This window comes from Sebastes fasciatus, chromosome 17, assembly GCF_043250625.1.
Source record: "Sebastes fasciatus isolate fSebFas1 chromosome 17, fSebFas1.pri, whole genome shotgun sequence".
In the NCBI taxonomy this organism is placed as follows: Eukaryota; Metazoa; Chordata; class Actinopteri; order Perciformes; family Sebastidae; genus Sebastes; species Sebastes fasciatus.
In genome coordinates, this window is record NC_133811.1 from 2,426,447 (window position 1) to 2,450,512 (window position 24,066).

General features: G+C 40.6%; 2 protein-coding genes across 7 annotated transcripts in view; one reads left to right on the forward strand and one right to left on the reverse strand.

Annotated features, from left to right (window-relative positions):
• Positions 1–9,092, forward strand: part of LOC141753957 (chromodomain-helicase-DNA-binding protein 4-like) — a 40,553-nt gene extending 31,461 nt beyond the window's left edge. For 3 of the 5 annotated variants that reach the window (XM_074612664.1, XM_074612663.1, XM_074612665.1), the window contains exons 24-41: positions 67–159; positions 430–580; positions 665–852; positions 1,467–1,656; positions 1,800–1,889; positions 2,686–2,777; positions 2,874–3,007; positions 3,756–3,900; positions 4,479–4,641; positions 4,773–4,906; positions 5,004–5,274; positions 5,394–5,459; positions 5,569–5,826; positions 5,912–6,020; positions 6,143–6,275; positions 7,224–7,419; positions 7,870–8,045; positions 8,749–9,092. In XM_074612664.1, the coding sequence (XP_074468765.1) occupies positions 67–159; positions 430–580; positions 665–852; positions 1,467–1,656; positions 1,800–1,889; positions 2,686–2,777; positions 2,874–3,007; positions 3,756–3,900; positions 4,479–4,641; positions 4,773–4,906; positions 5,004–5,274; positions 5,394–5,459; positions 5,569–5,826; positions 5,912–6,020; positions 6,143–6,275; positions 7,224–7,419; positions 7,870–8,045; positions 8,749–8,763 (2,604 nt within the window). In that variant the 3' untranslated portion in view covers positions 8,764–9,092. The remainder of the gene's footprint in view (positions 1–66; positions 160–429; positions 581–664; positions 853–1,466; positions 1,657–1,799; positions 1,890–2,685; positions 2,778–2,873; positions 3,008–3,755; positions 3,901–4,478; positions 4,642–4,772; positions 4,907–5,003; positions 5,275–5,393; positions 5,460–5,568; positions 5,827–5,911; positions 6,021–6,142; positions 6,276–7,223; positions 7,420–7,869; positions 8,046–8,748) is intronic. The other 2 variants (XM_074612666.1, XM_074612667.1) reach the window with 1 other exon arrangement.
• A 760-nt stretch (positions 9,093–9,852) lies between these two features.
• LOC141753982 (vesicle-associated membrane protein 1-like) lies at positions 9,853–22,501 on the reverse strand. 2 transcript variants are annotated; one of them, XR_012590545.1, is made up of 6 exons: positions 22,282–22,501; positions 19,510–19,624; positions 19,179–19,337; positions 14,369–14,420; positions 12,591–12,823; positions 9,853–12,142 (listed from the first exon to the last, which is right to left on the reverse strand). XR_012590545.1 is itself a non-coding variant. In XM_074612714.1 (5 exons), coding segments are annotated over exons 1-5 (345 nt in total). In that variant the 5' UTR covers positions 22,284–22,501; the 3' UTR covers positions 9,853–12,806. The 2 variants fall into 2 exon arrangements, 1 of the variants encoding a protein (XP_074468815.1); XM_074612714.1 differs by having other exon boundaries at positions 9,853–12,823.
• Between the last annotated feature and the right edge of the window lie 1,565 nt (positions 22,502–24,066).

Genomic DNA, 24,066 nt, shown 5'->3' on the forward strand with positions numbered 1-24,066 from the left:
ATTTAGCTTTAGTCGAAAAGTTCATCTTATTTTGACAGTTCATAACTGCTCTTCCTGTGTGTCCAGGCCTTCAGCAGAGCTCATCGTATCGGTCAGAACAGGAAGGTGATGATCTACCGCTTTGTCACCAAGGCCTCTGTGGAGGAGAGGATTACTCAGGTAAACAGGACACATGCAACACAACAATTAAACCATGTCTTCTGTCAAGCAAGTGTTGTTGAACTGACTCGAAGTTGTATTTTACACTTTCTAATTTTGCTGCGAGACTGGGACGAAACCCTTGAAATACACATTCTATACATGTTCAAAGCAGCTTGTGTAGCTAGTGAAAAAGCAAGACTGATTAGTGATACACATTTGAGAATACCTGACATATTAACAAATTGCTCTTTCTTGTGTTCTCCCTCCATCTTTTCCTCCTCCGTCCAGGTTGCCAAGAAAAAGATGATGCTGACTCACCTGGTGGTTCGACCCGGTCTCGGCTCCAAGACGGGCTCCATGTCCAAACAGGAACTGGACGACATCCTCAAGTTTGGAACGGAACAGCTGTTCAAGGACGAGTTGTTTGAGATCGGACTAAGTGAGAGAGTTTAAAAACGACGCAGAGAGGAGAGGACAGATTTATTGAGAAGTGAGACGTTGATGTTAACTTTTTTAATTTTAGTTCGTGCAGGTGAGAGCAAGAGCAAGGAGGAGGACAGCAGCGTTGTCATCCACTACGACGACAAGGCCATCGACCGTCTGCTGGACAGGAACCAGGAAGCCACCGACGAAACGGAGCTTGCGAGCATGAACGAGTACCTGAGCTCCTTCAAGGTGGCTCAGTATGTGGTCAAAGACGAGGAGGAGGAGGTGAGCACCCTGCAGAGTGAAGATGTGTATAGAGCGTAAATCTTAAAGGTCCCGTATTGTAAAAAGGGACATTTTCATGGCTTTTATATTATAAAGCAGTTTTAAGATCTATATAAATACTGTGAAAGTATCGAAACAATTAATCCACGGAGAAATACACACAGCCCGTATTCAGAAACTCTGCATTTGAAACAAGCCGTTAGATTTCTGTCCATTAGTGATGTCACAAATATACAATATTTAGACCATTACACGGTTTTAAACATAAACATTCTAAATGGGTCCCAGTTTATTTCCTGTGTATGTGAATGACATCAGCTGACAGGAAGTAAACATGGACCCAAGCTGTTGCCTAGCAACGCAATTCCGTTGAAATGCACTAAAACGGAGCGTTTCAGACAGACAGAGGGTAATTACAGGTATATTCAGGCCGACAGTACGAGGAAAATAAAGTGGTTTTTTTAACATTAAAGCATGTAAACATGTTCTAGTAGAAACACAAAATACAAGTAGGAACCTGAAAATGAGCACAATATGTGCCCTTCAATGTCTCTGGTCATCACCCTCTCCAACCGTTTCTCCATGGTTTCTTCGTCGTTTCTTCTGTCACTCAGGAGGAGGAGGTGCAGCGGGAGATCATCAAACAGGAGGAGAGCGTGGATCCGGACTACTGGGAGAAGCTGCTGCGTCACCACTACGAGCAGCAGCAGGAGGATCTGGCCCGCAACCTGGGCAAAGGCAAACGTATCCGCAAGCAGGTCAACTACAACGACGGCTCTCAGGAAGACAGAGGTAAGAACGGAGGTAATATATATCTTTTTCTTACTAGTAGCTTTCAGAGTTTTGAACTTGGGTCCGTGAGGTCCGGTAGATTGAACTGTAAATGGTCTCGTTGAAGTCTTATCGGACTGTGAATTAATAATCTTTCTCTTGCTTTTGTCTCGCAGCCGACTGGCAGGATGACCAGTCTGACGGCCAATCAGATTACTCGGTGGCGTCTGAGGAGGGAGACGAGGACTTTGATGAGCGAGCAGAAGGTAAGAACCGTTATTTGTGTTTGTCTGAAGAGGTAAATAACATTGAACAGTGAGCTAATGTTGAGCTAATGTTTAAGATGTTTAGGAAACTTAACATTCCCTCATTTGGGCAGAAAATTGTCTTTTGATGCTCCTAACCCAGGGGTCAGCAACCTTTACTATCAAAAGAGACATTTTAGGCAAAAAAAAAAAAAATCTTTCTGAAGCCGCAAAACATCTGATCATTGTGATGAAGGTAACACAGCTTATAGTCTCAGTATATAATATATAAGTCTAATGCAGTGAGGGCCAAAGAGACAATGTACTACGGAGTATTAGGGCCACAGGGGAAAAAACATCTGAGATTTATAGAATAAAGTCATAACATTACGAGAAAAAAGAAAATAACATGTAAAATTTCTACTTTATAATATTATGACTTTATTCTCATATTACAACTTTTTTTTTCTCGTAAACTTCTGACTTTATTCTCGTAATATCACGACTTTATTCTCTAAATCTCCGATTTATTTTCTTTCTTCAATGTGGCCCTAATACTCCGTCGTACCATAGACCTACAACAATGATAAATGAAAATGTAAACAAAAAACCGTCACAAAGTCCACAGGGAGCCACTGGAGGGGCTAAAGAGCTGCAGGTTGCTGACCCATGTCCTAAACCATAAAAACCTACTAAACAGCAAATATAATAGAAAATCAAAGCAGTAAAAGACAGAAGACCAGTAGTATCACACGTATATATACACACCTGCGTTCCTTTATCCGTGTAAATCACCACATCTGTTTCCTGTCTGCAGCCAACTCTCGCAGGCCGAGCAGGAAGGGCCTGAGGAACGACAAAGACAAGCCGCTGCCCCCCCTGCTGGCCAGGGTGGGAGGCAACATCGAGGTGAGCAGCCATTGGTTATCCCTCATTCGATTCCCCCCACGATTCATTTTGTCTCTGTAAACGAAGCCTGACCCTTCTCTGCTGCCGTTCCTCCAGGTGTTGGGTTTCAACTCTCGGCAGAGGAAGGCCTTCCTGAACGCAGTGATGCGTTATGGGATGCCTCCCCAGGATGCCTTCACCACCCAGTGGCTGGTCCGAGACCTGCGAGGGAAATCTGAGAAAGAGTTCAAGTAAGAAACGCCAGAACAAAATATGAACTCCAAAAAGAAGTAGTTAAAACATGTGTGAGACTCTAAAGATATTAAAAAATATGTGAGTTTATATTTATTGGGAGAGAATATGGATCATATTTCAATATCGAATTATCTTTAAATCATCAAACCCCGTCTTGTTTAGTTTTGAATGTCATTATTACCTGTACGGTGGTGCAGTGGTTAGCACTGGCGCCTCACAGCTAGAGGGTTGCAGGTTCGAATCCGGCTTGGGACCCTTCTGTGTGGAGTTTGCATGTTCTCCCCGTGTTAGCGTGGGTTTTCTCCGGGTACTCCGGTTTCCTCCCACAGTCCAAAGACATGCAGGTTAGGTTAATTGTGGACTCTAAATTGCCCGTAGGTGTGAGTGTGAGCGTGAATGGTTGTCTGTCTCTATGTGTCAGCCCTGCGATGGACTGGCGACCTGTCCAGGGTGTACCCTGCCTTCGCCCAATGTCGGCTGGGATCGGCTCCAGCCCCCCCGCGACCCCTAACGGGATAAGCGGTTGCAGATGGATGGATGGATTATTACCTGTTTTATATCTGTTTTTGTTTATTAAACTTGTATATGCAGAGATAAAATATTTAATATTGTAAAATGAGTTTATTGTAGCCTGCAGATATCCTTAAAAGTACGGCTTTTAATCAGCTGATATTACATGAAACAATATGTTCCTCTCTCTTCGTGTGTCCTCCGTTAACCCTTTGGTCTCTGTCTTCCTCTCAGGGCGTACGTCTCTCTGTTCATGCGTCACCTCTGCGAGCCCGGAGCCGACGGGGCCGAGACCTTCGCAGACGGCGTCCCCAGAGAAGGGTTGTCACGGCAACACGTCCTCACCCGCATCGGTGTCATGTCACTCATTCGTAAGAAGGTAACAGATGCAGCTTTGCCTTTTTTACTTTAACTTTAGTTGTTAGAATGAGAGAAGAAGAAGACAGCAGCCATGTTTCCATTAACGTCAGGGCTGCCGCTAACTGTTATTTTCATTGTTGATTAATCTGTTGATTATTTTCTTCATTAATCGATCAGTTGTTTGGTCTAGAAAATGGTGAAAAATGTTGACCAGTGTTTCCCAAGATGACGTCCTCAATTGTCTTGTTTTGTCCACAAGTCAAAGATATTCCGTTTCCTGTCACAGAGAAGGAAAGAAACCAGAAAATATTCACAAGAAGCTGGAATCTGAGAATTTAGACTTTTTAAAAAGGATTATCTTTAATATTGCTTAAACCGGTTAATCGATTATCAAAATAGTTGGCGGTTAATTTATTTGACAACGAACCTATTAATCGTTGCAGCTCTAAAATGGTTGAAGAAAATAAAATAAAAAATGCTGCCGTCTTAACTTACATGTTAAGTTTTAGCAGGCTTGTTTTGAGCTCTTTTTGACGGGACGTGTTGAGAGGTGACGAGTCGTCCTCATGGCACCCGTGTGCTCATCGTGTTTTCCAGGTTCAGGAGTTCGAGCATGTGAACGGCCAGTGGTCGATGCCCTGGATGGCCGAGCTGGAGGAGAGCAAGAAGGCGGCCGCAGCGGCGGCTCAGCCAGACTCGCCCGGGAAAACGCCGTCCACCGGCACCCCCGCCGACACGCAGCCCAACACGCCCGCTGCAGGTAAACACACACACAAAACGCACACTTCCTCTTTCCTTACAGGTGAAACAACACACACACACACTCCACTAAATCCCCCGGGTACGGTCACATTAAAACAACACAATGATTGAACGTGTTTGTCTTTGTAGTTGACGAGTCCTCAAAGAGCGAGGATGCAGTGAAGGATGCAGTGAAGGATGTAGAGAAGGACGCAGAGAAGGAGATGAAGAAAGAAGGCGAGGCGGAGAAGAACGGCAAAGAGCCGGCAAAGACCAGCGACGAGGTAAAGACACGATGCGTTTAAGTGATGTGACTAAAAGTAGGATCTTTTGGATTGTGAATGTGAAATGTGACAGAATTCCCTCCGTGTCTCCTCCCAGGTGATCGCCATCCCGGACGACGACGACGACGAGAAGAGTCCGCCGGCGGAGCAGGAGAGCAAGAAGAACGGCGAGGAGCCGATGGAGACGGACAAACCGAGCAACGGAGAGGCAGAGAGCGTTAAAGAGAAGGAGAGCGAGAAGGAGAAGGAGAAGGAGGACGAGGCAGAGAGCGAGAAGAAGAGTCCAGAGGGAGGAGAGGAAACCAAGGTGCCTCCAGAGGCCAAGACGGAGGGGTCAGAGGTCAAACCAGAGGTCTCTGAGGTCAAAGGTAAAACTCTTTTTATCGCAGCACCTGTAAACAAGATTTGTTTTAGTTTTCTTCTGTATCTCCTCAGCCGGTTAAAGTCTTTATTTTCTCCTTTAATATTATTTGGCTCTGTTTTGCAGCAGAAGAAAAGAAAGAAGAAAAGACAGAGAAGATGGACACCACTCCTCCTGCAGAGGAAAAGAAAGGTACCAAACCCCGGTTTAATAAACAGGAAATGAACTTTAGAACGTAAACGTTTGTCCCTCCCTTCCCCCTTTCTTCATGTTAATCACGTCTCCTTTCGCTCTCCTGCAGCTGATCTGAAGGAGGAGAAGGAGCCTCAGAAGCCGGAGGAGGTGACGACCAAACTGCAGAACGGAGACAGCAGCAAGGAGAGCGGATCCTCAGCTACCATCGCTGTCACTGCTACTGCTACCGCCGCCGCTGCCACCGCCGCCACCGCTGCCACCGCTGCCACCGCTGCCACCGCCACTGCCGCCGCAGCCATCAGCGAGGAGAAGAAGAAGGCCAAGACCAGGTTCATGTTCAACATCGCTGACGGTGGATTCACAGGTACACAAACACACAAACACACACACACGTAGAAACACAAATGGTTTTTAAAGTTGTTCTCTAATTAAAATCTTTCCTCTTTCAGAGCTTCACTCTTTGTGGCAGAACGAGGAGCGCGCCGCCACGGTTACCAAGAAAACCAACGAGATCTGGCACCGTCGTCATGACTACTGGCTGCTGGCTGGCATCATACAGTATCCTTTTCCTACCTTTTGATTGTCTCTCAGCTCTCGCTGGTTGTGGGGGGTTGTAACGGGGAGGAAGTGTTGTCGTGTTTTTAGATGTAGTTGTTGCCCTTGACCGCGGCTCCCTCCAGACACGGTTACGCCCGCTGGCAGGACATCCAGAACGACGTGAAGTTCGCCATCCTCAACGAGCCCTTTAAAGGAGAGATGAACCGAGGCAACTTCCTGGAGATCAAGAACAAGTTCCTCGCCAGGAGGTTCAAGGTAGGCTCGCCTTTCTATCGACGGAGAGGAAAACATTAACGTTGGAATGGGAGGATGTCATCTAAACCGTTATTTAAAGGGATAGCTGGGGTGTTGTGAAGTGTGGTTGTATGAGGTACTTCTCCATAGTCAGTGTGTTACCTACAGTAGATGGCGGTCAACAAGCCCACCTAATAAAATCAATGTCAGGTTAAGTGTACGCTCTATTTAGAATATACTATATCGTCCATCCAGTTTTTCGTCTCAACGATGCATATCGTCACATTTTTATATCGCAATATTCCGTGGCGCGATATTTCGTCACACCCTAGAAAACAAGCATTTTAAAAGTTGTTTGCTTGTCGTCATGGTAACAGACCCGACAAAGCATGAATTCAGACTTTTTGCTAATTAGCATCATTATGTAGTTATTGCGGCACATTTTTGATCCGTTTACAACAACGTCGCTGCCGTATTTATGCCTAGATGACGTTATGTTGAGTGTTGATGGAGCAGCTACAATGTAAGCTTAGCCTGGCATTGATCGATCCAAACTCCATTCAGAAAACAAGCATTTTAAAAGTTGTTTGCTTGTCGTCTTGCAGACAGACCTGTCAAAGCATGAATTCGGTCTTTTTACAAATCGACATCATAATGTCGTTATTTCGGCATCATTTTGATCCGTTTATTGTATTATTATTATTGTTTTGGGTTCATCCCGCAGTAGCGACGTGTGGCTTGATCCCCAGAAAACGTAAACACAGAACTGTTCTCCGCCTTTTCATTTTGAAAGAGCAACGACCAATGAGGAAACTCCAACAGTCGGCCGACCAATCCTATAACTTCATCACTCAGTCAGTCAGTCAGTGACCGACTCTTGCGTTTGTATGGCTGGCCCTCTGCGATCCAGCCAAAAAACAAGTGAATTGTACAGTGATGCTGACACCTAACCCCCCCCCTCCCTTCCAGCTGTTGGAGCAGGCGCTGGTGATCGAGGAGCAGCTGCGTCGCGCCGCCTACCTCAACATGTCCGAGGACCCCTCCCACCCCTCCATGGCACTCAACACCCGCTTCAGCGAGGTGGAGTGTCTGGCCGAGTCCCACCAGCACCTCAGCAAGGAGTCCATGTCCGGGAACAAGCCGGCCAACGCCGTCCTGCACAAAGGTGAGACGCCGAGCAGGAAGTAGAGGATTCTGTTGTACGGTTGAGGTTTTGGTTGAAAGTCACCTCTTTTAATTTAGTGTCCATGAGGTTTTAGATCAAATGATGCTGTTATCAGTGACTATTAGCATTTTTTTCTTTGTTTTGTTTGGTTTGATTTGAACATTAAAATGCTCAAACCGATGAATCTACTATCATTTACTTCTTACTTTAGTTTACTAGTGCTGCTACTCATCTTTTTAATCATTATACAAAAAGAAGTGTTTCTCTTATCTAGTGTTTCTGTTCTGTTGAGTAAACTAGAGAGAACATCTAAAGTAAATGAAGGAAATGAAACTGTTTAATAATTAATAAACATAAATCTGTTCTGATGACTTTGCAAACAACCCGTATGGTGAGCGAGCGACTGTAGTTCCTTATATCTCTCTCTCTCTCTCTGTGTGTCTCTCTCAGTGCTGAAGCAGTTGGAGGAGCTGCTGAGCGACATGAAGGCGGATGTCACCCGCCTCCCGGCAACCATCGCCCGGATACCGCCGGTTGCCGTGCGACTCCAGATGTCCGAGAGGAACATCCTGAGCCGGCTGGCGAGTCGAGGGCCCGAGACACAGACGCAGTCACAGACACAACAGGTACAGAGCCCAAAATATGAGTTTGACATTTAAATAATGGAAGGGATTTTTTTTTTTACTTTCACAGTTCCATAGAAATGTTTTTCTTTATTTTTTTTCTGGCTTTTGTCATTTTCAAAGAATGACTTATAACTTATTTTTTGCCACATTAAAAAAGAGCTAATATAGAGTATTTAGCATTATAGCGTCTATAGTCTATGTGGACGGGGGGGCGGCAGCAGTTTTAGACACCTAAAAAAATAAATATCAGTTTAAGTGTACGCTATATTCAGAATACTTTCACAGCTTTATCTCGCCATCAGACAGCCCTTTTCTCTTATCTATGCTCTCGCCAATGAAACCAGACTCCATTGAGAAAAAACAGTAATTTTACCTCGCAGAACTCGGGGGTTCCTTGATCGGTTAGCAACTCTCGTGTTCTGCCAGGTCAAATTACTTTCAGTTTTTTTCAAAGGAGTCTAAAATCCGTTTTTGCTGCTGCCCCTGTTATTTAGCATTTTCTCAACACAGGACAAAAGAAAAAACTTCAGTATTGCTTGTAGAAATTTGCTTTCCTGCCAGATGTTAGATGAGAAGATTGATATCACGATAAATGTCGGAGTGGTGTCGATATTCCCATCTCACTTTTGTAATGATGTCATCGTTAGGAATGTGTAGAGTGAAATGTGTAAATAAGAACTTCCTTGTTCCCGTCCTCTTCCAGATGTCGCAGCAGTAGACTGAAACTCTGCGCTTTACCTCGAAAACCAACCCCCTGCCTCACCTCGACATTCCTGATCGGTGCACAGCAGAATGACGGACAGCGCGCTCAAGCTTGAAGCCACGCCCAGTTCACCCCCCCCCTCCCCCTCCCCTTTCCCCCCTCCCCAAACAGACTTTAAACAGAGTTTTTCTGGAGGATCGAATCCCAACTTCCCCAAAGTTTCAGGCTGTGGACAGAAAAGCTATTTTATTTTTTTCCTCCTTTTTTCAATTTCTGTATTAATATTATTGATATAATGTTATTATGATGGTTTTTTGGGACCTAAATAAAAAAAATAAAATAAAGAATTTGTTTGTGGTCAGTTAGGTAGTAGGTGAGCTGTGATCTTCTGAGGTCAAACTAAAAGTCAAATTCTCGTCTGATGTCGTTTAATTTGTGCTCTTAGATCATTTCACATTATGTAAGAAAAGGGAAAGTAAAAACGAAACATTTGCAACAGTAGTTTGGTGAAGACGGAGCTATATAATATAATATAATAATATATAATACTGTTAAATGAACTCTTCTCATTTTAATTTCAGGTGTAATTTGATTTTTAACAAATCCTTTTTATATTGAGGAAACTGGCAGCAGTATTTGTATTTTGATCAAATTTAACAGATTTTTAATACAAATTTCAAGCTTCACTAAATCTGAGGGAGAAGTGAAACTAAGATCTTCAGGTTTTATGGCGAGTTTTAGTGTATTTAAATTCCCTGTTTGGATGTACATTATGAAACATGCAGCCAGTTGGGTCTAATCTGTGGTTATATTAATTCCCTTCATAATATCATGATTCGACTTTATACAGAAGTATGCAGAGTAAAGTTCGTCGTCTGTTCTGTTCATTTTGTTTTATTTCTACTTTTGTGCAGGTGAGCGACTCTTCTGCTTTGTATTAGTATGTGTAGATCAGCAGCTTTGTCATTTCCTTTATTTATTTATTTATTTATTTATTTTACTCATATTTGTCAAAATAAGAGGCAGATAAAGACAATACCATGTTTTAATGAAACATTTGGGTTAATATAAGTTTTCAGAGTAAATCAGGGAGCGAATACGACATTTCCGTTGCAAACATGAATTTATTTGAAATCCCAGGCAATAATCAGAATAACAGTGTTTAGTAATCTTAACCTAACCTTTGATATAATCCAGCAGTATACTGAGGAAGCATTTAACACAGCGGGATTAACGCTCAACACCCATTCACAGTTTTAAATGTAATCATTTCTCTTTTACATTTTAAATAATGAAATATCTACAGTCTCAATTTTCACTCCGAAAATACCTCAAAAATATACAGAGGAGTCACATTCAAGCACGGAAACATTCAAACCACAGCTGAAGTACACAGAACACGAGTTCACGAGACGAAATAAAGAATAAAATCAGGACTGTTGCTGCATCACAACTCTTACAATAACTCAAACAAACAGACCGAAATTGTTCCGTCGTATTTGCTCAAAGTGTAAATACATCAGAAGTAGTACCAAAACTGACACCAGTGGGGGGGGTGGGAGGGGGCAGCTTTCCTCAACAATACTGTACAAGTACAATACAGCTGGACGGAGAGGAAGAGAGAGCAGGAATCCAGGTTTAAAATACTGTTCAGTGATGTTTGAGTTCCTCGATATCTTCAAAGAAACAGAAACAACTAAACGTTCATTGTGACGATCGATTCAGAACCAGATTCAAGTTAAAAGTTCTGTTACTTCCATTAATTGGTTGAGTTTTGTTGTTGTTAATGGTGAACCATGTTTTAAACCGTCGCTCTAATCTGCTGCAATCAATCTTTTCATAAACTCTCAATCTACATCCTCTGCGTCTCAGTGCACCGGACGTCATTTTCATGTCTTTATGAGAAGTTTTTATCTTTAAAATCTTAATTTCTGAAAGGAAATATGTCCTGGCCTGACGTGTGTTCTGTATGCCGATGTAATAAAAAAATAAAGTGCTGCATTAAAATCAAAAAAATAAATGAAAGACAGAAAGAACTATTGAAATGGGGAGAGGACAAAGTAGCTGTTAAGTTTCTGGTTTGTTTTGTCTGTTTAAAGTGTCAGTAGGCAGAATATTTTTAGCATCATTGGGCAAAAATTCCATAATAACCTTTCAGCATATTGTAATTCAAGTGTTCTGAGAGAAAACTAGACTTCTGCTCCTCCTCATGGCTCTGTTTTCAGGATTTAGAACATCTAGCCTGTGACGGAAGACTTTGACCAATCACAGGTCATTTCATTGAGAGAGAGCGTTCCTATTGGCTGTGCTCCGGTCATGTGACCAGAACTTGCCATTCTTTCACCAGATTTCACAATGGTGGCGGTGTCACAAACTTTCTAATTTTACAGCTAAACAATACACTACAAGACGATTCTGAAAACATTTGAGGAGAGAAATAGGCATTAACGTAACAGACTATTGATTCATATTTGATCAGCGCTGCCTAGTTTGACCGCTTGATCGGAGTTTGCGAGTGATTGACAGCTGGCTCTCATAGACAGCAGCTGGACATCAGACCTCAGATCAGCTCTTCCTGCTTGTTTTCCTCTGGTCAGTGAAATCTTGCAGATGCCGTTAGGAGCACCGGAGGACACCGGAGGACGCAGAGGCACATGATTTTTTTCAGGTTACCTGTTTCATGTATTACTGTCACGATATAGCGACTGTTTTTAAAAAAATAATTTTTTTAATCATATTTGCTCCAATCTCGCCTACTTCAGCTTTAAGAACAAGAAATGTCACCATGGACCAGTTCAAACCTGTTTTAAGTAAGTGATGATGCACAGCGAGCAGCTCGTTGGTGTGATATAAACCCCGACAAGGCGATGCGGCACCCCGACTGAAGAGGTTTATTTCACAACAATGACCCGCTAGCTGTACATTATCCTGCTTATTACACGGCTACTTACTGAAGAAATCAATAATTTGAAACAAGAATGGTCCTCCAGAGTCTGACATCTGAACTGCGCCCATAGCAACGGTCTGTTATACATAGCAACGGTCTGTTATACAGAAATAACAGACCGTAGAACACCGTGATTGACCAATCAGAATCGAGTACTCAACAAATTCGTGTAATAAAGCCCAATAATGAATGAATGAATAAGTAAATAAAATGATTCACCACTTGCATAACAAAACAACTTTCCTTTAGAGCTTTCTGTTGGATGTTTGATTCATTCAGCTTGAGATGTGTCAAATACAGTTTAAAGGGATAGTTTGGGTGTTTCTCAGTGGGGTTGTATGAGGTACTTATCCATAGTCAGTGTATTACCTACAGTAGAGTTACTTCATGGGAGCAAAGTGATGTACTACTGTGGACAGGGGCAGCAGCAAAACAGATTTTAGAGACCTAAAAATATCGATATCAGTTTAAGTGTACGTTATATTTAGAATATTTTCATCACTTTACCTCCCCGACAGACAGCCCTTTCTGACGGGGAACTGAAGCCGTTATCTCTGCTCTCGCCAAAGCCACCAGACTTCGCAGAGCACAGGGGTTCCTCGATCGGTTAGCAACTCCTGTGTTCTGCGAGGTCAAATTACTGGGTTTTTTCAATGGAGTCTGGTTGCTTTGTCGAGAGCAGAGATAACAACTTAAGTTTCTCGTTGGAAATCTAGTCTGTATAGCTGTCTGACAGCAAGGTAAACCGGTGAAAATATTCTAAATACGTTTTTTAGGTGTCTAAACTACGTTTTGAGCTGCTCCCGTCCACAGTAGTACATCACTTTGCTCCCGTGCAGTAACTCTACTGTAGGTAGAGCTACTGACTATGGAGAAGTACCTCATACGACCCCACTTCAAAACATCTGAACCAGGATTCCTGCCTGGAGAGACGTGTCCCTTGAGGAGCAGAGAAGAAGAAGAAGAGGAGGCACCGGAGCTCATTACAGACCAAGTGTGGAGGTGTCTGAGGAAGAGGAGGATGAAGAGCAGGAGGAGAAGCTGGATTTAGGCTCGGTGGCGTCGATGCAGACTCGTCCCTCGACTCGTGTGTCTGTCCCTGAAGACCAGCTCAGTAGAAGAAATACACTGAGGAGGCAGAGGAGGTCATGTCTAAGTCGTATATTAACAATTAGAACTGGGCAAACTCCATCTCCTGGTGAGGATCAGGTGACATGAATGAAAGCTCTAGAACGGGTCAGCAACCTTTACTATTAAAAGAGCTATTTTAGGCAAAAAATAAATAAAAAATCTGTCTGGAGCCGCAAAACATTATACAGTTTAAAGTATAACTATATAGTATATACTGTAAGTCTAATGCAGTGAAAGCCAAAGTGCAAATGTACTACGGAGTATTAGTATCCAAAATAAAGTCAAATTATTACGAGAATAAAGTAATAACTTAACGAGAAAAAAGGTTGTAATATTACGAGAATAAAGTCATAATTTAACAAGAAAAAGAAGTCATAATATTACGAGAATAAAGTCATAACTTAACCAGAAAAAAAAGTCGTAATATTACGAGAATAAAGTCATAACTTTACGAGAAAAAAATCGTAATATTACGAGAATGAAGTCATAACTTTACGAGAAAAAAAACGTAATATTACGAAAATAAAGTCATAACTTTACGAGAAAAAAAGAAAAAAAAATACTTTATAATATTATGAATTTATTCTTATAATATTACAACTTTTTTCTCTTAAATTTATGACTTTTCTCGTAAACTTCTGACTTTATTCTCGTAATATTATGACTTTATTCTCATAAAATTATGATTTTATTCTCGAAATCTCAGATTGATTTTTTTTTCCTCAATGTGGCCCTAATACTCCGTCGTACCGTCGTACCATAGACCTACAACAATGATAAATAAAAATGAAAATTTAACACAAAACAGTTATTCATTTCCATTTTTATAAATCCACAGGGATCCACTGGAGAGGGGCTAAAGAAACGCATGTGGCTCCGGAGCCGCAGGTTGCTGACCCCTGCTCTAGAACAACATCTTGAGGTGAGTGATGATTTTTTTTACTTAACAATAGCACGTCTGACATATGAAACATTTTCAGTTTGATTTGGTCTTTTTGGTCAGTAGTCATGTTCTGCATGAAAACAAAGAAAGCTCATTATTTCTGAATACACTGGCTAAGTGAAAATCCTAATAACAAATATTTTCTGTCTCCCTCAAACAGGACTAAAAGCCGTCTGTTGTGTGCAAAATGAACATTTTGGCCAAAAGGTTAGCATTAGAGAAACGCTGATGGAGGGCAGGTTTCATCATCTGGGGACTTTAAATGTTACTAAAGTTCTGCCAACTAACTTTGTTTTTCTTCTGCCTGATGGCAGCACTCGAGGGAAGACCAGAGGTTTACCAAAGTTATGAGGATTCATTCATCCTGTAAAGACCATGAATATCAACGAGTAAACCATGTTTTTGACAAACAACAAATAATTAAGAGAAAATCCTCCAACCAAAGAGTAAAAAAAGAAAAGAAAAATATCTTCACTACACTACCAGAGAAAACACAAAAATATTTTTATTTTAATAATGAATAATTGATGTTAACTTTATAACTAGTCTATCCATCCAAATATACAGTATATGTATGTGTGTGATGTTTGATTACTTACAGAAGATGGCTCCACAAAATATTAGACCTACAATCGCCATGATGATCATCATCTGGAAGAAACACAAAAAGTCACTTAGACGAATAAACAGGGCGAGTGAAATAATCCTTTAACCTTCCTGTTTTCCTCGGGTCACATTTGACCCGTTTTCAAACTTCATTATATCATACATACGGGTTTCTTTCTTCTGATTGCCCCAAAATAACACAGATGGAAGTAATTCATAATTTCTGGGGTTTTTACTCAAAAATGAGGTATGATTGCATGTAAATGAGGTTTATTGACCACAGAAAAAAAGTGTAAAACTTGAGTTGGAATGAAGTTAGCTAAAAAGGTGTCATTATGTGCTGTCATTGAAAATGTTTTATAACATAATATTTATAATATTCTGACTAAACTTTGACATATACCCATCTGTGATAATCCATCAATATTGTGTTCCTCTGATACTAACTATAGTCAAAATTATTAATAATTTCTGCTTTTTTTTTTACTCAAAAATTAGGTGTACTTTAATGGAAATAATGTTTATTAACCATAAATCCCCCCCCCCCCAAAAAAGTGTAAAACTTGTGGTAATGAGTTGGAATGAGGTTGGGCGAAAAAGTGTTACACAGAATTGGGTGATAATTTATGCCATATCCTTTATAAACCATCCAACCAGAGCAAAAGTTGTACGGTCGACGGGAAGACAATAGAAGGGTTAAACAACTTTTATTTCTAAAATCAGCAAAAACTAATTTAGTAGGAAATTAAAGGACATGTGAAATTAAATGTGACTATTTGTTGACTAATTTAGACTCCACATGTGTTTGTCCCTTTTATTTTTTTTTGCAGACGATGTGGTAGTGTTTATGTTTTTGGTTTATGTTTTTGTTTGTTTGGGGGATTATTTTCAGGTCCAATATGACAATATGCAACGTTACACAAACACAGTCAGGTGGTGTATGTGTGTGGACCTACATAGTCCATAAATAAATCCAGCCAGAGCTGCTGACAGAAAGGAAATCACATCCCCTCTGACGGGGGGAGGGCGAGAGAGATTAACAAGAACAAGAGCATAGAGAGAGAGAAAGATTGGTACTGGCTTCATGTGTGTGTCTGCTTGTATATATGGAGAGAAGAGAAATTAGAGAATACAGATGTTTGTGAAAGAAAAAAAAGAAAAAAAGACTTATTCTACATTTTCTCTTTTCAGCAAATCCCATAAACAGCTCCATTTAAAAAGGAATCAGTAATATCCTGAAACAGCTGCTCACTGTAGTTTTTATCTAACACAGTGAGGCTCAGTGATGTGTTTTTAATGGAGCTCTAGGGCAGTGATTCTCAAAGTGGGGTCCGGGGCACTCTGTCAGGGGGTCGGCGAAATAATTTGCTATAAATTATAAAATGGTGCTGTATCATTAAAAAGTGCAGATGGGGAACCATTTACATCAATATAACCAAGCATATTGTGTGTATTACTCACATCCACTTTGGCTTTGGGCCAATAGAAGCTCTGATATGATTGTGACACACAGCAATAAGTTCATTATTTTTAAGTTGAAGCACTAACTGACAGTCAGCTTTAGACTGGTAACGTTAAATGTCTGTATTTAATAGGACTACGCCAGTCTTGCTGCTGTTAATTTTCTGAAAGCTGTTAAGATCGGTTACTTTAAATGGAGGCTATAAATGCTGCCATGTTTAGTCCAAATGTCATTTGAATAAAATCACCCTCTGTTTAAAAGGTATATACGGTATAAACAGGTCTGAAGTATTTCGGTTGAAAAGTTGTAGAATACAAATAGATCCAGTAGCATCTTAGAGTACAAATGGTAGTAAGCTTTTATCAGTGTTACGATTATGAGCGGGTCCTTGGTAAAGTTTCTCCCCTGTAAGGAGTCCCTGGCCCCAAAAAGTTTGAGATTTATGCCACAGAGGAAGTCAGGGTTTGGATGCATACAGAAGGATAAAGCCACTGATGCTTTTGTCTTTTCATGGGATTTGTTGACAATAAGAATTAATAATAATAAGAATAAATTATAACTCCTCAAAGTCATCAAATTCCCCCAAAAAACAATACGAATAACATGACCGTGGTGTTGTAGGGGTTAATGTTAAAGGCTAGGGGATGCATTATGTCAATGAGGGTCCTCACAAGTATATTGGTCCAAACGTGTGTGTGTGTGTGTGTGTGTATTGGGGGGTGGGTGGAGTTACATCACAAATCACAGCTGGCTCTTTAATCCCAGACTGTCACTGTATAATCCAGATTGGGATTTCTCTCTCTGACTTCCTCCTCGCCGTCAATCAGACTCTCCTCTAATGTAATCCCCCTCTCTGAACGGCAGCTTCTGATTGGACGATCTGGAAACTGAACGTCAGAGGCGGAGCGCTGGATGAAGGGATGCTGAGATCAAAACGGATCGGAGGCCGAGGAGGCTGGGATGGATGGATGGATGGACGGATGGATGGATGGACGGATGGACGGATGGATGGATGGACGGATGGATGGATGGATGGATGGATGGATGGATGGATGGATGGATGGATGGATGGATGGATGGATGGATGGATGGATGGATGGATGGATGGATGGATGGATGGATGGATGGACGGATGGATGGAGGGATGGAGGGATGGATGGATGGATGAATGGATGGATGGACGAATGAAGGAATGGATGGACGGATGGACGAATGGACGGATGGATGGATGGATGGATGGATGGATGGATGGATGGATGGATGGATGGATGGATGGATGGATGGATGGATGGATGGATGGATGAATGGATGGATGGATGGATGGATGGATGGATGGATGGATGGATGGATAATGGATGAATGGATGGATGGATGGATGGAACAGGGTGTGATGTGGTGATGGAGGTGAACGAGGGATAAAGATGGCGGCTGGAGGGTAAATCCAGGACTGAGCTGAGTCTAACTGGACTTTATTTCAGTTTCATTCAGCTGGTGAATTTCTCCATAACGAGTTCAAACTAACGCAGATCATAAAAACAGCCTGTTGTTAGGACAGAAGTTAATTTTTAATCTTTTGTTTCATGAGTTCCACAACACAATATGTCAACAAGTATGTTTCCCTTCCTCAGGATGTCATTACTTTATCACATTAGCTAAATCAATGATATGATGATACATCTTTTTAATTGCCTTTTAAAACCATTACCAACTAAAACAACTTGCTTGCCAGTGTGTAGGATTTAGCGGCATTTATTGGCAGAAATTGAGTGTAATATTCTAGGGCACCCACGAGTCTCCCCTTTACAGACATGCCCACTTTATGATAATCACATGCAGTTTGGGGCAAGTCATAGTCAAGTCAGCACACTGACACACTGACAGCTGTTGTTGCCTGTTGGGCTGCAGTTTGACATGTTATAATTGGAGCATATTGTTTTATGCTAAATGCAGTACCTGTGAGGGTTTCTGGACAATATCTGTCATTGATTTGTGTTGTTAATTGATTTCTGTAACCCTCCCAAAACTGCAGCTCCAGTTTCACTGCGCATGTGTCATACCCCGTAGCTCAAGACCGTGTTCCAGGCTTCATTCAATAGCCTTTGGGAGTGATTCCTCTGAAAGGAGTTCACCATGTCGCTCCTCCATGTTTCTACGGTAGTCTAGAACGGACAAACCAAACTCCAACGCCACTGTAGGTTCTTCTACACGTTTGGAAAGCGAGGAGTGAGCAGAGAGGTATTCAGATGGTTGCAATCTGCAGTCTCACCGCTATATGCCACTAAATCCTGCACACTTCTCCTTTAAAGGTCCCATATCATGCTCATTTTTAGGTTCATACTTGTATTTTGGGTTTCTATTAGAACATGTTTACATACTTTAATGTTCAAACAACACATTATTTTTCTCACACTGTCTGTCTGAATATACCTGTATACACCCTCTATCAGAAACGCTCCGTTTTAGTGCATTGCAACGGAATGGCAACGGAATTGCGTTGCTAGGAAACAGCTTGGGCCAATGTTTACTTCCTGTCAGCTGATGTCATTCACATACACTGCAACAGGAAGGAAACTGGGACACATTTAGAATGTTTACGTTTAAAACTATGAAATTGTCTAAATATTGTAGATTTGTGACATCACAAATGGACAGAAACCCTGACAGCTTGTTTCAAAGGCCAGGTTTCTGAATACGGCCTGTGTGTATAGCTCCATGGATTGAGCATTTTGATACTTTCACAGTATTTATATAGCACTTCAACCTGCTTTATAATAAAAAAAGACGTCAAAATCTCACTTTGTACAATATGGGACCTTTAGCTAACACTGGTAGGAGACAGAATGTCGTCTCCAGTGACAAAGTTAGACATTTTGAATGCCCATAACAATGTCACACTCCTTTCACCTTTTCTTCTGATAGATCGTGATAATTTGATTGACAACAACAGGTTGCTTGTCAGGAGAACGTAAACGCAGGTCGTTTTAAGCATTTGAACATATAACCGATGCTGTTGTTTATCTGGTGAGTGAGCTAAAGAGTCCTCTTTACTCATCCGCATTGCGCATCCATGCTATTGGTATCTACATCATCTACAACATCATATAGTTTTCTGATTGTCCGGTTTCCAGCTGCCACACTCAACCGACTGTCAGCCAACGTTTTCCCAACTAGAATCTGGTTTCTTTTAAGATCAGCATTACAAAAGAGACAGCGAGATAAAGAAATTAAAGCCCTGAGCCCCGTAATGTAGTCGCACTGCTAAAACTGGGAAGTCTTTACGTAGTACTGAGAAGGACTGATGCATGATGGGAAACAAACACACACTCCAAACATGCCCCCACCTTGCAGTTTTTCCACCAGTACTTGTTCTTGAGTTTGGCGGCGCTGCTCTCGAACTGCGAGGCTCCGGCCTGCAGGGCGTCGGCCCGGTCGTCCAGCTCCGACAGCTTCTGGTCTCTCTCCAGGACTTTGTCCACGTTCACGCGCATGATGTCCACCACCTGACGGACAACAACAACATCTGTCAGCGTCACAATTAAATGTGTCATCTTAATCTGTCGCTCATTTTAATGCCCATTTTCCTTTTTTGAGTTTCTTTCTTTCTGACATAGTTTGTAGTGAACTTGAGCTCTATTAAAAGTGTGGCTCTTTGTCTCTGAGCAGCATCCTCACCTCGTCAACCTGTGCTTGTGTCTGCTGCAGTCGTCTGTTGCTGGTGAGGTTTGGGGCCGCAGCAGGGCCCCCCTCACCCTCCGAGGCCCCGGGAGTACCTGCGTCTGGAGTCGACCTTTCAGACCCAGAGAGTGCAGGTGAGACGGAGGAACGAGCACAATTCATCACAGAAAACTCCAAAAGTTTTTGGTAAAAATTCAGTCTTCACCTAAACTCGATCACTTCATGTCTTGAGATCATTTATTTTGTGTAACCATGTTGCAGAAAGGAGACTATGTACACTTTGGCCATACGTGACATTAACATGATGATGTAAAGTGATCAAACAAAGTGCAGCAGTAGCATTACTGGCTTAGTGATGTCTGTTATACAGCAAAATCAATCTTTAGTTTGCTAACATTAGCAACCATTAGCTTCCAGACCAAGCGAGGCTGTAGCAGAAAAACTCCTGAGTTTATTGAATGGACCAAAAAGGCATTTTATTGTTTTTACAGTTACAGTTACAGTCTTGATTTTTATAGCTGCAGAGAAACTTTGCACATTTCGCATCTCTAACTGGCAGCAGCAAAATAAAATCCGAAACTTTGACTCATAGCCACAAATGTATTAACATCCTGATGCTCAGCGAGTCTGTGATGTCTTTACATAAAACAAAAGAGACAAAAGAAGAAAGACTGACCAAAATCTCTACGACCAAGTTTTAGTTTTTATTTCAAATCTCTTGATTCATGATAGGACAGGCACATAAAAATGTGTTATGACAATAATGTAATAAAACGGTACTCATCATTTTGCTGTTGTGAGCTTTCAAATCTTGTTTGTACTCTCATAAACACAGAAAGAGAAAGTTTTCTGAAGCTCAAATGATAAAGCGGAATCTGATCTTTCACCATAAGTACAATTTTGAGGTACTTTATTTGAATATTTCCCCTTTCTGCAACTTTAAATGTTTCTTCTTAACTACATTTATTTGACAGTTGATTTGCAGGTTCAAACTAATAATGCAAAGTAGAAAGTAGCAGCGAGCACGTCTCCAAATCTCGAACACTATCGGGTGCCAGCTATATTATATTATATATATATATATATATTCAGCTATAAACCCTGATTTGTTTCTTCAGAATAATAATACAAAATATAATAAATCAATAAATGATGCTGCATTATTACATTTAAGGCAGTTGCGATATGCCAGTATTGATGATAACCGTGATATTTAAAAAAATAAATATTAATACCATGATAACAATAGACATGGTAATGTTGTGTAAATAATCCACCACCTTTTAAATCATTTTATACATACAGTTATGGTTACAGACTCATATTTTGAGTGTTTATTTACCCAAAAAAAGAGACAAAACACACAATAAACAAAGTTAAAGATGAATTTGACTGATAGCATTTTTATTATTATTATTATTATTATTATTATTATTATTTTAAATTATAGAAATTGCGATATTATTGTGAATTCTTTTGGCCACGATATTCATGTAGTAAAAATTGGATCTCCTGACAGCCCTAATTACAGATGAAGCCACTCAGCAGTGTATATATATATATATATATATATATATATATATATATATATATATATATATATATATATAAAGTAGATCAAATGAGCTCCACCTTTACCAGCTGCAACATTAAAGTGATGTTTACACACAAATGCATCAATAATTATAATCCAATAATATGATATAGGTATATACAATACTGAAATGTTTTTACTTTTGTTACTTTAAAGGTATTTAACAGTATTTATAATATAAAATACATGAAAATCTCACTTTTTACAATATGGGACCTTTAAGTATATTTTGATAATACCCAAGTAATGTTTGGAATGCAGATCTTAATAACAAAGTATTTTAAACCTTGTGTTATTGTATTTATTAAAGTAGCTGGAATATGATATCTGTCATTTTCTCAGCGATTTTATAAAGTAGAAACTATGAATTTACAAATTCAATAATTGAAACATCAAACTTTGGCCTCTGTCCATAGAAGCAAAGTATCAGAGAGTTTTACAGCATCAGCAGTTTAAAAGAATAACAATCACTTTCACTTTGCCCGCCTCCTCCATCCTTTGTTCTAACAGACAGGCTGGTTGTCCACAAGCAAAATGGAGACAGATTAGTGCAGCCAGAGAGGCTCCGACCAGAGAGGGCTGATGGAGATCAACACGCACGCACTAATACCTCCCCTCCTCCCCCACTAGAGGACATAAAGAGAACTAAACCATCTTCATTATAGGTTTGCTTTTCCACAAACATTCTTCCAAGTGTTGGCCACATTTTGCGCCACATTTCATTCACTTCTTTGTGATGCTGCGAGCTAAATAAAGTGCGTAATAGTGTAGAAAAGCACTTTGTCCCGTCACTATATTGATGGATAGTTGTGTAAGTGAGTCAGCTGGTGAGTCATTGTAATATTTCTGCTGCTGCCCAGAAATGTCCAGACTACACAAACCCCAGATAGCAGTAGACGCGTCTTTTGTGACGTTGTGTTCATGTTGCTATACTGAACTAGTTCAGTATAGCAACATGAACATAATAAAACTAAAAGTCACAATCAAGGAAATATGGATTATAATGAAAATGTGTAGTTTTAATGCACCGGAAACCACATCATTATTATTATTATTGTTATTATTGTTATTATTATTATTATGCAACAGCTAATTAATCAAAGTTGAATTTAGCATAATAAATAGATATTCCTCATAGTTATATGAGTAAAAATGAAATATGTTGGAGTACTCACATCTCAGCGGCAGGATGATGGAGATAATCTGAGTCCGACAGAGAGAGAGAGAGAGAGAGAGAGGGTGAGGAGGGTGAAACAGAGAGAGAGAGAGAGGGTGAGGAGGGTGAGAGAGAGATGAAGAGAGAGACCAGTTGAATATAAATGGAGGATGACTTCAGTCCTCTCCCTCTCTGTCTGATTTCTTGAGTCACTTTCTCCTTACAAGCCAAAGAAAAGTACAACTGGAGCAGCTGCGCAGATTAAACAAATATCTGCGTCACACTCGGCCCGCCCCCCCACACACTGGCTTTATCATTTCATATATAAATATATAATCAGTAATACTTCAAATGAAACAGATGCATAGGTAAAAATGCATAAAAGCAAAAGAGGATAATAAATAAATAAATACAAGTAACGTAAAGCATGCTGGGGGTCAAAATAAATAAATAAATAATGAAATAATGAAATAAATAAACAGTAATTTAAGTACAAACATTAAATTGGGAGCATAGTCTCACCGTTTTTGTTGTTATTGTCTTAATTTACAGCTCTATTTCTTTCTTAAAGACATGAAAGTGAGGTTTAACTTTAGCAAAATGTACATTTATGAATGTAAAACATTGCAACAAGTATAATGAGATTGATTAGAAAATACTCTCTCTCATATATATTATGTTGAACCTTAAAAAATTCAATTCAATTCAATTTATTTTTATACAGCGTCAAATCATAACAGAAGTCCTCCACAACCAGAAACATTTAGCAAATGAGCTAAAAGAAACGAAGAAAACCTGCAGTAAAGTAAAACCTGCAGGAATAACTACGAGGGAAGACGCGACGGGAAACAGAAAACTGGTTTGAAGGAAACTTTGGAGTCGACACCACCAGGCTCAAACAATGGCAGACACCTGTGAGATTAAACAATTAATCATGGAGCTGAAGGAATCAATCTCCAGGGGTGAAAATACAAAGACTTCCGAGCTAATACAGAGCTGGACATTCAGAAAATAACGCAGCAAACAACGGATATACGACAAGATGTGGAGACACAATGAACACCAGAGTATCAGAGATGGAGACCAGGGCGAGTGATGATCATTAAAACACATTAACAGTCGTACAGTTGGTCGAGGGTAGAGCAGGTTGTCCACCAATCGGAAGGTCGGTGGTTCGACCAAGACACAAGACCCCAAATTGCTCCCGAAGGCATAGCCATCGGTGTGTGAATGAGTATTGAGATCAGATCCTGATGGGCAAAGTTGTCACCTTAGCAGCCTCTGCCATCAGTGTATGAATGTGTGTGTGAATAGGTGAATGCTGACATGTAGTGTAAAAGCGCTTTGAGTGCTCGGAAGACTAGAAAAGCGCTATATAAATGCAAGTCCAAGAAAAAGTTTGGAAATTTGTGTTTGGTGGATTATTTCTCTGTTATTACAATGCTAATGGTCATTGTATTTTACATGGTTGGAAAGCCTGTTTATTTACCTTCACAATGATGTCCAACTTGTAAGGATCATGCATTTGTGGGATGAGCAGCACAGCTGATTATGTGGGTAGCGCCCAAGAAAAATTGGCCAAAATGTTCTGCCAATGGTAAACAGAGTATTCTCCTGTTGGTATTGACTCTTGTTTTGAGTTGTTTGGTGGATTGGATGATTGAACTCTCTATCAGTAACAAGGAACAAACAAGACATACTGGCTATTTTACACTTTATTCATTTAATACACCGTCAGGAGCCTCAGTAGCGGTGGAAGATCCATACGCAGCCACAACAGCCTGGCACCTCCTCCTCATGCTGG

Bases quoted from the DNA above. Each gene is read 5' to 3' on its own strand.
- LOC141753982 (XM_074612714.1), bottom strand. The intron at 19,338-19,509 runs GTGAGGATGCTG...GTTGTCCGTCAG, and splicing joins CACAAGCACAGGTTGACGAG to GTGGTGGACATCATGCGCGT. The intron at 14,421-19,178 runs GTGGGGGCATGT...TGTTTCTTCCAG, and splicing joins ACTGGTGGAAAAACTGCAAG to ATGATGATCATCATGGCGAT.